Here is a 15,752-nt window from a genome sequence, read left to right on the forward strand (position 1 = left end):
AGATTTTATTAGGTCCTCCTTGCTAGTACCGGGTTGGAACCTCTTTTGCCTTCAGAACGGCCTTCATTCTTCATGGCATAGATTCAGCAACAAAACTCTTTCCTTCACAAGAGTTTCATCTTCATCCCTTGGTTATGAGTATTTAATTGATCATTTGGTCACAAGGGCAACAAGAGTCATCCCTGCATCACTTGGTTACTAGGGCCAACAAGAGAGCCCTTCCTTTGTCATCTGAATGCTATGAGCAACACGGGATTCCTTTCTTCATCACTTGGTTTCTAGGGGCAACAAGACTTGGTTACTAGGGTTAAAAAAGAGTCCTTCCTTCATTACTTGGTCACTAGGGCAACAAGACTTGGTTACTAAGGTAAAAAGAGTCCTCCCTTCATCACTTGGTTACTTGGGGCAATAAGAGAGCCCTTCTTTCATTATCTGAATGCTATGAGCGACACAGGAGACCTTTCTTCATCACTAGGTCTCTAGGGCAACAAGACCATCTTTCCTTCATTTTTTGGTCCCTAAGGCCAACAAAAGTTTCATCTTCATCCTTTGGTTATGAGTATTTATTTGATCATTTGGTCACTAGGGCAACAAGAGCCAAACCTTCATCACTTGGTTACTAGGGGCAACAAGAGAGCCCTTCCTTCGTTATCGGAATGCTATGAGCAACTCAAGATTTCTACTTTCATTACTTGGTCTCTCGGGGCAACAAGACTCTTTCCTTTATCACTTGGTCTCCAGGGGCAAAAAGACTTGGTAACGGGGAAAAAAGAGTCCGCCCTTCATCACTTGGTCTCTAGGGGGCAACAAGACTTGGTTACTAGGGAAAAATAAGAGTCCTCCCTTTATCACTTGGTATGTAGGACAAGAAGACCATCTTTCCTTCAGCTTTTGGTTCTTAAGGCCAACAAGTCTCATCTTCATTCTTTGGTTATGAGTATTTCCTTGATCATTTGGTCACTAGGGCAGCAGGAGCCATCCCTTCATCACTTGGTTACTAGAGGCAATAAGAGAGCCCTTCCTTCATTATCTGAATGCTATAAGCAACACAGGATTCCTTCCTTCATCACTTGGTCTCTAGGGGCAACAAGGCTTGGTTACTAGGGGAAAAAAGAGTCCTGCCTTCAACACTTTGTCTCTAGGGCAATAAGACCATCTTTCCTTCATCTTTCGGTCCCTAATGCCAACACGATTCTCATCTTCATCCTTTGGTCATGAGTGTTCCCTTGAACACTTGGTTACTAGGGCAACAAGAGGGCTCCCTTCACCATTTGATTATTAGATGCAAGATACTAGATGGGAGCCCTTTCTTCATCACTTGGTTGCTAGTGGCGACAAAACAGTCCTTCCTTCATCACTTGGTGGCTAGGGCACGAGACTGTCCTTCCTTCATCTCTTGGTCCCTAAGGGCAACAAGAGTCTCACCTTCATCCTTTGGTCATGAGTATTTCCTTGATTACTTGGTCAACAGCGCAGCAAGAGCCATCCTTTCATCACTTGGTTACTAGGGGCAACAAGAGAGCCCGTTCTTCATCACTTTGTTCTTAGGAGCAACATAGGAACCCTTCCTTCATCATTTGGTCCTTAGGACCATTAAGAGCCAGTCTTTCATCACTTACTTACTAACATAAGCAAGACAGTCTTTCCTTCATCACTTGGTTACTAGAGGCATCAAGATTGCGCAGGGCAACAAGACAACTCTTTCTTTATCACCCAGTTCCTAGGGGCAACAAGGGTCCTTGCTTCATCATTTAGTCAGTTGGGGCTACAAGACAGTCCTCCCTTCATCACTTGGCCCCTAGGGGCTACAAGACAGTCCTCCCTTCATCACTTGGCCCCTAAGGGCTACAAGACAGTCCTCCCTTCCAGGGGTGGACTGACAACTCATGGGGCCCCCGGGCAATAGGGGATCATGGGGCCCCTGTGTCCTTGTCCAAACTCAAAAAAGCCTATGAAAAAGGTACCGGGGCATCTCATGGGACCCTCTACTGACCCAGGGCCCTCGGGCAGTGCCCAAGTTTCCAAATGGTCAGTCCGCCCCTGCTCCCTTCATCACTTGGCCCTTAGGGGCTACAAGACAGTCCTACCTGGAAATGTGAAGTTCACTTCGAACCAGAAATCGGACAAAATGTTCGTTATTCAGAGATATATCCAAATTTCCAAATTACATTAGTAACGAATTTAAACGAACCTGAAATAATGAGATGAAATTTTGTCTAAAGTTTGAATTGAAGTTGAAAACAAACTTGAAATATCAACATATTGCTGACTATTGCTGATTTCCTTCAAAGACCGTGTGTATTAGTGGTAGAATGTAGCTATCTTCCAAAATTTGAATTTAGAAAAGAATAGAACAGAATAGAAAACAATAGAAAAAAAACAAAAACTGAAGAATAGAATAGAAAAGAATAGAAATAATATAGCCATCTTCGGAAATATCAACATAATGCTGACTATTGCTGATTTCCTTCAAAGACTGTGTGTATTAGTGGTAGAATGTAGCTATCTTCCAAAATTCGAATTTAGAAAAGAATAGAACAGAATAGAAAACAATAGAAAAAAAACAAAAACTGAAGAATAGAATAGAAATTTGAATTTAGAATTTAGAAGAGAATAGAATATGATAGAAAATAATACAATAAAATAGAAAAGAAAAGAAAAAAATAAAATAGAATTAAAAAAAAAACAAACACTGAAGAATAGAATAGAATTAATATTGCCATCTTCCAAAATTTGAATTTCGAAAAGAATAGAATATAATAGAAAATAATACAATAAAATAGAAAAAAATAGAATAGAACAGAATACAATAGAAAGAATACAACCGTCTTCTAAAATTCGGATTTCAAATAGAATAGAACCAGCTATTCTTCATGATGAATTCAAAACTATTCAGTATTTTCGATTCAAATTTGATTTGAATGCTTCTAATCCATTGGAAAAATTCAAAATTGGCCAAAAACAAATAAACAAAAGGAAACAAAATTAATTTTGTTACGAGTGTAAAGAAACTAAATTAGTAACCTGATGGATCGATCCGAAGATAACAAATTTTTTCCTTCTGCACATGTCTAGTCCTCCCTTCATCAATTGGTCTCTGGGGGGCAAAAAGCATCTTTCTTTCATCACTTAGTCAGTAGGGACAACAAGAGAGTCCCCCCTTCATTACGTGGTTACCAGGGGCAACAAGACAGACCTCACCTTCATCATGTGGTTGCCAGGAGCAACAAGGCAGACCCCCACCTTCATCGCATGGTTACCGGGGGCAACAAGACAGCCCCTCCTTCTTCACTTTTTGATGGCAACAAGGGAAGCTTGTTTGCCTTTCAAGCTCACTCAACAAAAGCCCACAAAGTGAAGTGGCCCGTACTAACCAATTGGTTTCCATTTTCCCATACTCATATGAATTAAACAAGATTTCTGATTGGTTGGTGTGGATTACTGCATCTTGCACATCACAGTTGCATTGTGTGTTTTTTTTTTGGAGTCGTTGGTCTGTTGTCTCTAATGAGATCGATATAACTTGTCCTCAGAGCCGAGAGCCCAGAGGATGGAGGATTACATGGTGCTTTGCAAGCTATGACAGTAGACATGGAGTGATGTATTGTCCGCCCGGATAACAGCACTCCGGCTTTGATTGAACTGAGGGGGTAGATGGTAATTAAGCCTGACTTAATCTGAGCTGTAATTGGCTTCTAACATGGCGACCAGCCTGGAAGAGTAGCACAAGTGCTGTTGTGACAACCAATTACCAGCGACACAAACGTACAATAACACCGGGAATGTCTATTGATGTCAGAGTAGAAAGCCAGTCCTGAGGTATACACAGATGTGAGATGTTTGCTGCCCAATCTTGTCTATTTTGACTGTGTTGGAAAAATATTATCTTGCTTGTGGATCTCCTAACCAGTCATTCCCAGATTATGGAAAAGAATCACTTTTCCTGCTAATCGCTACCATTTGCTACCAGATAAGGCAACCACAGGAGATGTCTACCCATACGTGTTCTTCATTAGAGGAAACATCTACCCATACGTGTTCTTCATTAGAGGAGACATCTACCCATACGTGTTCTTCATTAGAAGAGACCTCTACCCATACGTATTCTTCATTAGAGTAGACCATCTACCCATACGTGTTCTCCATTAGAGGAGACCTCTACCCATACGTGTTCTCCATTAGAAGAGACCTCTACCCATACGTATTCTTCATTAGAGTAGACCATCTACCCATACATGTTCTCCATTAGAGGAGACCTCTACCCATACGTGTTCTCCATTAGAGGAGACCTCTACCCATACGTGTTCTCCATTAGAGGAGACCTCTACCCATACTTATTCTTCATTAGAGTAGACCATCTACCCATACGTGTTCTCCATTAGAGGAGACCTCTACCCATACGTGTACTCCATTAGAGGAGACCTTTACCCATATACAGTGGGGCAAAAAAGTATTTAGTCAGCCACCAATTGTACAAGTTCTCCCACATAAAAAGATGAGAGAGGCCTGTAATTGGCATCATAGGGAGACCTCAACTATGAGAGACCAAATGAGAAAACAAATCCAGACAATCACATTGGCTGATTTGGAAAGAATTTATTTGCAAATTATGGTGGAAAATAAGTATTTGATCACCTACAAACAAGCAAGATTTCTGGCTCTCACAGACCTGTACCTTCTTCTTTAAGAGGCTCCTCTGTCCTGCACTCATTACCTGTATCAATGGCACCTGTTTGAACTTGTTATCAGTATAAAAGACAACTGTCCACAACCTCAAACAGTCACACTCCAAACTCCACTATGGTGAAGACCAAAGAGCTGTCCAAGGACACCAGAAACAAAATTGTAGACCTGCACCAGGCTGGGAAGACTGAATCTGCTATAGGCAAGCAGCTTGGTGTGAACAAATCAACTGTGGGAGCAATAATTAGAAAATGGAAGACATACAAGACCACTGATAATCTCCCTCGATCTGGGGCTCCACGCAAGATCTCACCGCGTGGGGTCAAAATGATCACAAGAACAGTGAGCAAAAATCCCAGGACCACACGGAGGGACCTAGTGAATGACCCGCAGAGAGCTGGGACCAACGTAACAAAGGCTACCATCAGTAACACACTACGCCTCCAGGAACTCAGATCCTGCAGTGCCAGACGTGTCCCCCTGCTTAAGCCAGTACATGTCCGGGCCCGTCTGAAGTTTGCTAGAGAGCATTTGGATGATCCAGAAGAGGATTGGGAGAATGTCATATGGTCAGATGAAACCAAAATAGAACTGTTTGGTAGAAACACAACTCGTCATGTTTGGAGGAGAGAGAATGCTGAGTTGCATCCAAAGAACACCATACCTACTTTGAAGCATGGGGGTGGCAATATCATGCTTTGGGGCTGTTTCTCCGCAAAGGGACCAGGACGACTGATCCATGTACAGGACAGAATGAATGGGGCCATGTATTGTGAGATTTTGTGTGCAAACCTCCTTCCATCAGCAAGGGCATTGAAGATGAAACGTGGCTGGGTCTTCCAACATGACAATGATCCCAAACATACCGCCCGGGCAACGAAGGAGTGGCTTCGTAAGAAGCATTTCAAGGTCCTGGAGTGGCCTAGCCAGTCTCCAGATCTCAACCCCATAGAAAACCTTTGGAGGGATTTGAAAGTCCGTGTTGCCCAGCGACAGCCCCAAAACATCACTGCTCTAGAGGAGATCTGCATGGAGGATGGGCCAACATACCAGCAACAGTGTGTGCCAACCTTGTGAAGACTTCCAGGAAACGTCTGACCTCTGTCATTGCCAACAAAGGATATATAACAAAGTATTGACATGAACTTTTCATATTGACCAAATACTTATTTTCCACCATAATTTGCAAATCAATTCTTTCCAGATCAGCCAATGTGATTGTCTGGATTTGTTTTCTCATTTTGTCTCTCATAGTTGAGGTCTCCCTATGATGCCAATTACAGGTCTCTCTCATCTCTGTAAGTGGGAGAACTTGCACAATTGGTGGCTGACTAAATACTTTTTTGCCCCACTGTATGTTCTCCATAACAGGAGACCTCTACCCATATGTATTCTTCATTAGAGGAGGTCTCTACCCTCATGTATTTTCCATAGGCATGCTGGGGCAGCATGAGCATGCATGTAATGGAACAATGAAAAAAAATGTTCATCAGTCAGTCCATACCCTTTACAGCCCATTGTTACCTAATATTTGAGCTCTGGACTTATCAGAAACAGGTTGGAAGAGGGTTAGAAAAGGCTCTCAGGGTATTGGTGTTCTGTTAAGGGAATTAGGGATAGCCTCCTTCAGCCTGGCACATACTAAGGATGACCACCAAGGTGACACGAGAGATAGCTTTGGTCAGATTAGCATTAGCATGCACAGATGTGAGATGTTTGCTGCCCAATCTTGTCTATGTTGACCATGTTGGAAAAATATTCTCTTGCTTGTGGATCTCCTAACCAGTCATTCCCAGACTATGGAAAAGAATCACTTTTCCTGCTAATCGCTACCATTTGCTACCAGATAAGGCAACCACAGGAGATGTCTACCCATACGTGTTCTTCATTAGAGGAGACCTCTACCCATACGTGTTCTCTATTAGAAGGAGACCTCTACCCATACGTGTTCTCCATTAGAGGTGACCTCTACCCATATGTATTCTTCATTAGAGGAGGTCTCTACCCACATGTATTCTCCATAAGCATGCTGAGGCAACATGAGCATTCATGTAACGGAACAATGAAAAAAAGTTCATCAGTCTGACCATTACCCTTCACAGCCCATTGTCACCTAATATTTGAGCTCTGGACATGTCAGGAACAGGTTGGAAGGGGGGTAAAAAAGGCCCTCAGGGTATTGGTGTTCTGTTACAGGAATTAGGGATAGCCTCCTTCAGCCTGGCACATAAGGATGACCACCAAGGTGACAAGAGATAGCTTTGGTCAGATTAGCATTAGCCAATGTGTCAGGGGACAGTGCTCAACCACAGAGGGTACCGCACCTCCTGGTTAGCCCATAATGGGTGAAGAATAACTCACCCAGAATGGATTTTCATGCCAATTCCTTTAGTTTTCTTGTGATAAGGCCTGTACTGGGGAGAACTAAAGGGAATAAACTTGTATGCTTGGCCGGTGCATTCATGAAATGAATAAGGAAAACACGAGGGGAGGGGAGCGAGGAAAGAAGGGAGTGAAGGAAAGAGAGGTGCTAGGGAATTAAAAAAGTCTGGAGGGATGAGGATGAGAGGTAAAGAGAAGGAGTAACGGAAGGAAAGAAGGAAGAAAGAAAAAGGAAGGAAAAGGGAAGGAAGCAAAAAGTGGAGGACAAACAAAGGAAGAAAAACATAGGGGAAAGGAAAAGGAAGGAACGAACAAGAAAAGGAAGGGATGAAAGGAAGGCAAGAAGGAAGGAAGCAAGGGAAGGAAAGAAAGAAGGAAAGGAAAAAGAGGTGAAGGAAGAAAACAATGGTAGGAAGAAGAATACAGAGAGGGAAGCAATGGGTGGAAGGAAAGGTAGGATTAGAAAGAGCAGAAGAAAACCGAAGGAAAGAAGGAATAAAGAGAAAGGGAAGTTAAGGGAAGGAAGCAAAAGAAGGGGTTTAAAGGAAAGACAAAGAATAGAGGAGAAAGGAAACAGAAGAGAAGTAATGAGGGGAAGAAAGGAAAAGAAAAGGAGATTTGGAGGGTAAGAGCGATAGAAGGAAGGGAAGGAAAGAAAGTTAAAGGGAAGGACAGAAGAATGACAGGAAGGGAGGGAAAGAGAGTTAGAGGGTAGAAAAGAGAGAAGGAAGGGAAGGAAAGAGTTAGAGGGAAGGAAGGAGAGAAGGAAGTGAAGGAAAGAGAGAGGGAAGGATAGAAGTGAAGAAAAGAGAGTTAGAGGGAAGGAAGAATGAAAGGAAGGGAGGGAAGGAGAGTTAGATGGAAGGAAGGAGAGAAGGAAGGGAAGGAAAGAGAGGTAGAGGGAAGGAAGGAAGGAAGGAAGGAAGGAAGGAAGGAAAGGAAGGAAGGAAGGGAGGAAGGAAGGAAGGAAGGAAGGAAGGAAGGAAGGAAAGGAAAGGAAGGAAGGGAAAGAAGGAAGGAAGGAAGGAAGGAAGGAAGGAAGGAAGGAAGGAAGGAAGGGAAAGAAAGAAAGAGAAAGGCTTCCAAGAGGTGCTGGGACTTTGTTATTTTGTTATGAGTTTACACAAGGTACAACAGGAAAGCCTTTCTTTGAGTCCATTAAAAGTTCTCATTTTTAACTGAAGCCCTGATGAAGGATGAGTTCCTTTGACCCCCAAAACGCATTGGCGTTCTTTTAACCTAACATCATTAAATGAATTTGGACTCTTATCTTCTGGCCTGGTGCTCCTTCCATTTGTGAAGGAAAGAGAATTAGAGTGAAGGAAGGAAGGATGAAAGGAAGAGAAGGAAAGAGAGACAGAGGAAAGGATAGAAGTGAAGGAAAGGGAGTTGGAGGGAAGGAAAAATAGAAGGAAGTGAAGGGAAGAGTTAGAGGGAAGGATAGAAGGGAAGGAAAGAGAGTTAGAGGGAAGGAAGGATAGAAGGAAGGGAAGGAAAGAGAGTTAGAGGGAAGGAAGGATAGAAGGGAAGGGAAGAGAGTTAGAGGGAAGGAAGGAGAGAAGGAAGGAGAGAAGGAAGGGAAGGAAAGAGAGATAGAGGGAAGGAAGGATAGAAGGAAGGGCAAGAAAGAAATTTAGAAGGAAGGGAAGGAAAGAGAGTTAAGGGGAATGAAGAATTATAGTGGGGAAGGGAAAAGAAAGGAAACAAAGAGGGATAGAAGAGAGGGAACAAATTTGTTGCGCAGGAAGGAAGGAACAAGAGAGAGAGAGAAAACAGAGACGGAAATAGTGATGGAAAAATGAACGACAAAGATAAAATAAAACACATAAACATGTATCTTCTTTTTTTTTTTTAATTGAATCCTTCAGATTTTTTAAGAAATCATAAATAGTTTGTATCCATTCTAAACACATAAAACATACTCAAAGTATTTACATTTTTTCAATTCAAGGCTTAATAAAGGTCGTCAGACGTAGCTACAAAAGAGGCTTTCACCGACGGGAACGGAGGTGGGACATGTACGCGGCCTGTCAGTCTCCTTTGCTCTGGGGCCATCGCACAAGTCCTTGTGTACTTTACTTTATTATTTGTTTTATCTCATAAAAGTGCACAACACAGTAAATAAATAAATGACATATAAATAAATTAATAAAATAAATAAATTATTTCCTGGCACATAAACCTTGTCAAAGAGGGTAAACATGAAATTCAACAGAAGTAGCGAACATTGAAGATACTAAGTAAAACTGGTATATGAATAAAAAAAATAATAATAAACCTTTTTATCTAAATTATTTTCTGATTACTCTTAATGCTATAATTAACTTTTCAACCTTTTGAGTCGGAAGTCAGTTACAAATTGTGGAGCGGCAAAACTCAAAATGGAAAGTTGAAACATTGTGACAAATTTTGAGAAAAGGCCATCACTTTCCAATGCGCTTTTTCCATTGAGAGAAAAAGAAACCTTTCTCGCTTGGCATTGAAAAGGATCATTTTTTAGACACTCACGGTCCCCAAATTCTAAAAAATATAAACCTAATTTGGTAAAACGATCTGCTTAAATTTGGTCATTTACACCTAAAACTGTTTTACTACACAAATCACAAGATGTTAATAACTTTGGCCATGGGGTTGATGGACATTTAAGAGACTACTAATTTTCCACTTTCTTGACTAACTAGAGTAGGTAGTATTAGTTGTTGTAGCGAGTTTGTTGAATAGAAATTTGGCTATGGTGGAGCTTATTGGACATCGTCACCTTGGAAGTAAAAGCTAAAGGATCATCCATCGGTCTCGTTGATCCACCAACAAAGAGCTAACCGGTCTACAGAGAGCTACGACCAACTACATACATACTCGTAAACGTAGACCCAAATTTTCTTAGTAACCATTCAGTGAAGAATGACCTAATAATCTATATATTGATTTTCCTATGAAAAGTGCACATTTGAAACTATTCATCAATAAATTAGGACCTCCTGCCTAAAGAACAGGGTATGTCTTCACAGACACCAGTGTAATGTACATTTGGGTTAATTTCCTTCTTTGTCAGCAAAGGAGGTCAAGGGTCAATCTATCTAGGATGTATTGTATGTTTTATACATGAGTGCCATATGTTGGACCTTAGGACCATATGGACAACTATTGGAACTGGAGAAGATATGGAAAGAAATCGCAGCGACTTCTAGTTTACACATTCGAATTTTGAGAAACTTGGATTATTTTAGGCTTAATATGATAATAATTTAGCTAATCGTCTTGACTGGCAGGCTGGTGAGAAGAATATTGACCACTTCTGTTGCTTGCGTGACAAAGAAGGGTGCCCTTCAGCTGAATTCCTTTGTGATCTGGATGTGTAGCCAAATTTGCTAAAGATCCGTCCATCCAATGCTTAGGCTGAAAGGCTGGAAGTAGTCATGTAGACATGACTTAAGAAGACTCTAGTTCCTCTAAATGGTATATAAAATTCAGAAACTTCTCAACCATGTGTATGAAGGTGTTGGTGGGCATTATGGCCCTAGTTTTTGGTGTAAAAGTGCAATGTAACCAAAATGTAGCCGGTAACATGTGAAGCTACTTGATCATACAGCAATTTCTATTTTCTTTTGCCTGATCCTAGAAAGGGTAAGAGAAATCTTTAAGGAGAGACATTTGGGTTGGTCACAAAAGGAGGCAACACTTGACAGCAAAAACATTTGCATTTAAGGACTTCGGCATTTGAAGGCTTCCACCCAAATGGTTGGTTTATGAGAACCATGATAAGGATTTAGGTGGGACTTTTAGAGCCATGCCTGTGGGTATGTATGGTGATGGTTGGAGGAGGCATGGAAGAAACAAAGGGTAGGTGGTCTCTGAAAGGCAGGATCTTTACATTCTAGATTGGGGGATCTACAAAAATCCACAAGAGAGGGAAAAATTTGGTCCCACAAATCTCTGTCCTAGCATCTTAGTCCACAGCTGAATACAGCAGCATCCAATGAAGAGGGTAAGTTGTAGCCCAATCAGGGCACTTCGAACCCATCAAACATCTAGAACATGGTTGAGATAGGAGATGTAGCATATAGCTAGCCGAAGGATTTCAATTTTGGACAGTTTCTTGTCAGGAGGCAGAGTGGGAAGAAGCTTCCTCAGCTCTGCAAAGGCCAAGTTGAATGCTTCCACTCGTATGCGCTCCCGGGTAGCGTGCGCCGTGCGGTATTTGGCCGTCGCCCTCCTTCGACGGCGCCTCTCTTCCCGACTTAAGTGCTGAAGCTCCCTTTTGACGGCATCGCTGGCCTCACAAATCCTGGTTTCTCCGCACAAGCTGATGCCTCCAGCCTCGCCGAGTCCTCCCCCGCCGCCGCAGTCGCTGAACACGGACTCTGTCTCCGAATGGGCCGGAATTTCTGTCTGATCAGAGTTCAGCATCATTCCTCTACAGAACGTTCCAACACGTATCCTTCCGACAGCCAAATAAAAATCCTTCTATAAAGTGCTTCTGAAAAGTTGCTCCCCTCTGGATGTCATGAAACAAACCTCGCGGTGTGGACAAGCTGCGAAAGGCGTCGATCCCAGCAAGCCGTGGCTGATTTTTTTTTTTTTTGTTTTTCAGCTTGGAAAACGCACTTAAGAGAAATATTTAACTCATAAAAAGTGTTCAGCTGAGATTAACTTTTATTTCCCTTCGCTGTGCTCTCGTTCTTGATGGTCCCCCTGGAACGAAGAGAAACGGAGAAATTATAGAAAAGGTTTCTTAATGGCTACGGAGGGAACTCTGCCAACATGAAAAAAAAAGGAATTTAATGGAAATGGGAGCATAGTACATAGGAGGCAAAACAACATAAAAAGGAATAAAGCTACAGGAAAAAACAACTTGATTAGGAACTCGTAAACAGGGAAGCCAATAAACAGCAGATTGCTCATTGCATGGAAAATATACCGTTATTATTGTTTTTTTTTTTTTACGCCAAGAAAATAGCAGACACTGATGACTTTTGTCCAGTAAATGAATTGACACATCCAAAAAAGCTTACACTCTAATCAGGGGTGGACTGACAACTCATGGGGCCCCCGGCCAATAGGGGATCATGGGGCCCCTGTGTCCTTGCCAAAACTCAAAAAAGCCTATGAAAAAGGTACCGGAGGCATCTCATGGGGCCCCCTACCGACCCCAGGCCCTCGGGCAGTGCCCGAGTTTCTAAATGGTCAGTCCGCCCCTGACTCTAATTATTCTGCCAGGAGGCCAGATAAAGACAATACCAATACTGGGCTCTACCTGTAACTAATTTCACCAAGTAACTTGACTCTGTTGTCACTTTAAAGAGATGCAGTCACCTTGCCCATGCAAGACCTTGCCTTAGTAAAGGGCCAGTTGACTGAGGCAGTGGTGGTGATGATGTTCCTGCTTCAGTCAAGCGCCCAGGTCTAGCCATTGGCTGTTGGGCCAGAACACTGTTACAAGGGAGCAGGTCACATTATCTGTTGAACTGGATGAACTTGTGTCTTCATTCAACCAGACGAACAATGTACTATTCATCAATAAATAAGGGCCTCCTGCCTAAGGAACAGAGTATGTTTTCATAGACACCAATGTACTGTACGTTTGGGTTGGTTCCATTCTTTGTCAGCAAAGGAGGTTGAGGGTCATTCATTCTAGGATGTATGTTTTGTGGCAAAGGGCCACTTGACTGAGATATGGAAATCACCTGTGGTGGTGACGTCCCTACTTCACTCAAGTGCCCAGGTCTAGCCATTGGCTGTTAGGCCAGAACACTGTTACAAGGGAGCAGGTCACACTATCTGTTGAACTGGATGAACATGTGTCATCATTCAACCAGATGAACAATGTACTATGTAACTATTCATCAATAAATAAGGGCCTCCTGCATAAGGAACAGGGTATGTTTTCATAGACACTAATGTACTGTACATCTGGGTTGGTTCCATTCTTTGTCAGCAAAGGAGGTCAAGAGTCATTCTATCTAGGACGTATTGTATGTATTGTGGCAAAGGGATACTTGACTGAAAGAGGGACATCACCTGTGGTGGTGACATCCCTGCCTCAGTCAAGTACTCAGGTCTAGCAATTGGCTGTTAGGCCAGAACACTGTTACAAGGGAGTAGGTCACACTATCATTGGTTGAACTGGATGGACATGTCTTCTTTCAAGCAGATGAACTATGCAACTATTCTTTCATAAATGAGGACCTCCTGCCTAAGGAACAGGGTATGTCTTCATAGACACCAATGTACTGTACATCTAGGTTGGTTCCAATCTTTGTCAGCAAAGGAGGTTGAGGGTCATTCATTCTAGGACATACTGTATGTTTTGTGGCAAAGTGGTGGGGACATCCCTGCCTCACTCAAGTGCCCAGGTCTAGCCATTGGCTGTTGGGCCAGAACACTGTTACAAGGAAGCAGGTCATACTATCTGTTGAACTGGATGAACTTGTGTCTTCATCCAACCAGACGAACAATGTACTATTCATCAATAAATAAGGACCTCCTGCATAAGGAACAGGGTATGTTTTCATAGACACTAATGTACTGTACTTTTGGGTTGGTTCCATTCTTTGACTGAGATATGGAAATCACCTGTGGTGGTGACGTCCCTACTTCACTCAAGTGCCCAGGTCTAGCCATTGGCTGTTAGGCCAGAACACTGTTACAAGGGAGCAGGTCACACTATCTGTTGAACTGGATGAACATGTGTCATCATTCAACCAGACAAACAATGTACTCTGTAACTATTCATCAATAAATAAGGGCCTCCTGCCTAAGGAACAGGGTATGTTTTCATAGACACTAACGTACTGTACGTTTGGGTTGGTTCTATTCTTTGTCAGCAAAGGAGGTCAAGAGTCATTCTATCTAGGACGTATTGTATGTTTTGTGACAAAGGGCCACTTGACTGAAAGAGGGACATCACCTGTGGTGGTGACATCCCTGCCTCAGTCAAGCACTCAGGTCTAGCCATTGGCTGTTAGGCCAGAACACTGTTACAAGGGAGCAGGTCACACTATCATTGGTTGAACTGGATGGACGTGTCTTCTTTCAACCAGATGAACTATGCAACTATTCTTTCATAAATGAGGACCTCCTGCCTAAAGAACAGGGTATGTCTTCATAGACACCAATGTACTGTACATCAGGGTTGGTTCCATTCTTTGTCAGCAAAGGAGGTTGAGGGTCATTCATTCTAGGATGTATGTTTAGTGGCAAAATACCAGTTGACTGAGAGAGGGACATCACCTGTGGTGGGTACATCCCTGCCTCAGTCAAGCGCTAAGGTCTAGCCATTGGCTGTTTGGCTAGAACACTGTTACAAGGGAGCAGGTCACACTATCATTGGTTGAACTGGATGGACATGTGTCTTTTTTCAACCAGATGAACTATGCAACTATTCATCAATAGCCAAGGACCTCCCGCCCACACTCAAAACACACCCAAAAAAGCCTATGAAAGGTACCAGGGGCATCTCATGGGGCCCCCTACTGACCCTGGGCCCTCAGGCAGGACCAGAGTTCCCAAATGGTCAGTCCGGCCCTGGTCCTGGGTTTGGGTATTAGCATCTCCTGTACAACAAGGGAAGAGGTCTTATGGATTTCTATTGCGGAGTTGGGTATGGCCTATAGGGGCAAGTAGGTTTCCTGGGTCTTTGAAGATTCCTGTTATGGATGTCATGTAATTGTCTTCTCACTGAAGCTGGAGAGACAGTGTGCCGCATAATACACATCTCACCAAATTCCATAAATATACCAAAAATATCATAATCAGCACTCACACTGTGATGGCACATAGAACGGCTCTAGGCCACAACCCGATAGATACAACTAGACTGCACTTTGTCATCTGACAGATATGGAAAGCAACTGCCTTGTCCAGCAAATGTGAAATGATATCCTATGGGGTCCAGAACATTGACACACTGACACTTGGGGGTCCCAGAACAAGGACACCCTGACACTTGGGGGTCCAGAACAATGACACACTGACAATTGGGGGTCCAGAACAATGACACCCTGACACGTGGTGGTCCAGAACAATGACATCCTGACAACTGGGGGTCCAGAACAATGACACACTGATACTTGGGGGCCCCAGAACAATGACACACTGACACTTGGGGGCCCCAGAACAATGACACCCTGACACTTGGGGGTACCAGAACAATGACACACTGACACTTGGAGGTCCAGAACAATGACACACTGACACTTGGTGGTGCATAACAATGACACCCTGACAGTTGGGGGTCCAGAACAACAACACCCTGACACTTGGGGGTACCAGAACAATGACACCCTGACTCTTGGGGGTCTCTAATAATGACACACTGACTCTTGACGTACCAGAACAATGACACCCTGACATTTGGGGGTCCAAAACAATGACACACTGACACTTGGGGGTCCAAAACAATGACACACTGACACTTGGGGGTCCATAATAATGACACCCTGACACTTGGGGTCCCAGAACAATTACACACTGACACTTGTGGGTACCAGAACAATGGCACACTGACACTTGGGGGTCCAGAACAATGACACAATGACACTTGGGGGTACCAGAACAATGACACCCTGACATTTGGGGGTCCAGAACAATGACACCCTGACACTTGGGGGTCCAGAACAATGACACCCTGATACTTGGGGGCCCCAGAACAAGGACACACTGACACTTGGGGGTCCAAGAACAATGAC

The 15,752-nt window shown here is 43.1% G+C and overlaps 1 protein-coding gene across 1 annotated transcript in view; it reads right to left on the reverse strand.

The window, feature by feature from the left end:
• Nucleotides 1-8,901: 8,901 nt before the first annotated feature.
• NHLH1 (nescient helix-loop-helix 1) overlaps nucleotides 8,902-15,752 on the reverse strand; it is a 31,528-nt gene continuing 24,677 nt past the window's right edge. The window contains exon 2 of the mRNA XM_089659491.1: nucleotides 8,902-11,757. Within this exon, the coding sequence (XP_089515617.1) occupies nucleotides 11,086-11,475 (390 nt within the window). The 5' untranslated portion in view covers nucleotides 11,476-11,757 and the 3' untranslated portion in view covers nucleotides 8,902-11,085. The remainder of the gene's footprint in view (nucleotides 11,758-15,752) is intronic.

Source organism: Staurois parvus, unplaced genomic scaffold (assembly GCF_062004578.1).
Source record: "Staurois parvus isolate SC_StPar_1 unplaced genomic scaffold, SC_StPar_1.0 ptg001161l, whole genome shotgun sequence".
NCBI lineage: Eukaryota > Metazoa > Chordata > Amphibia > Anura > Ranidae > Staurois > Staurois parvus.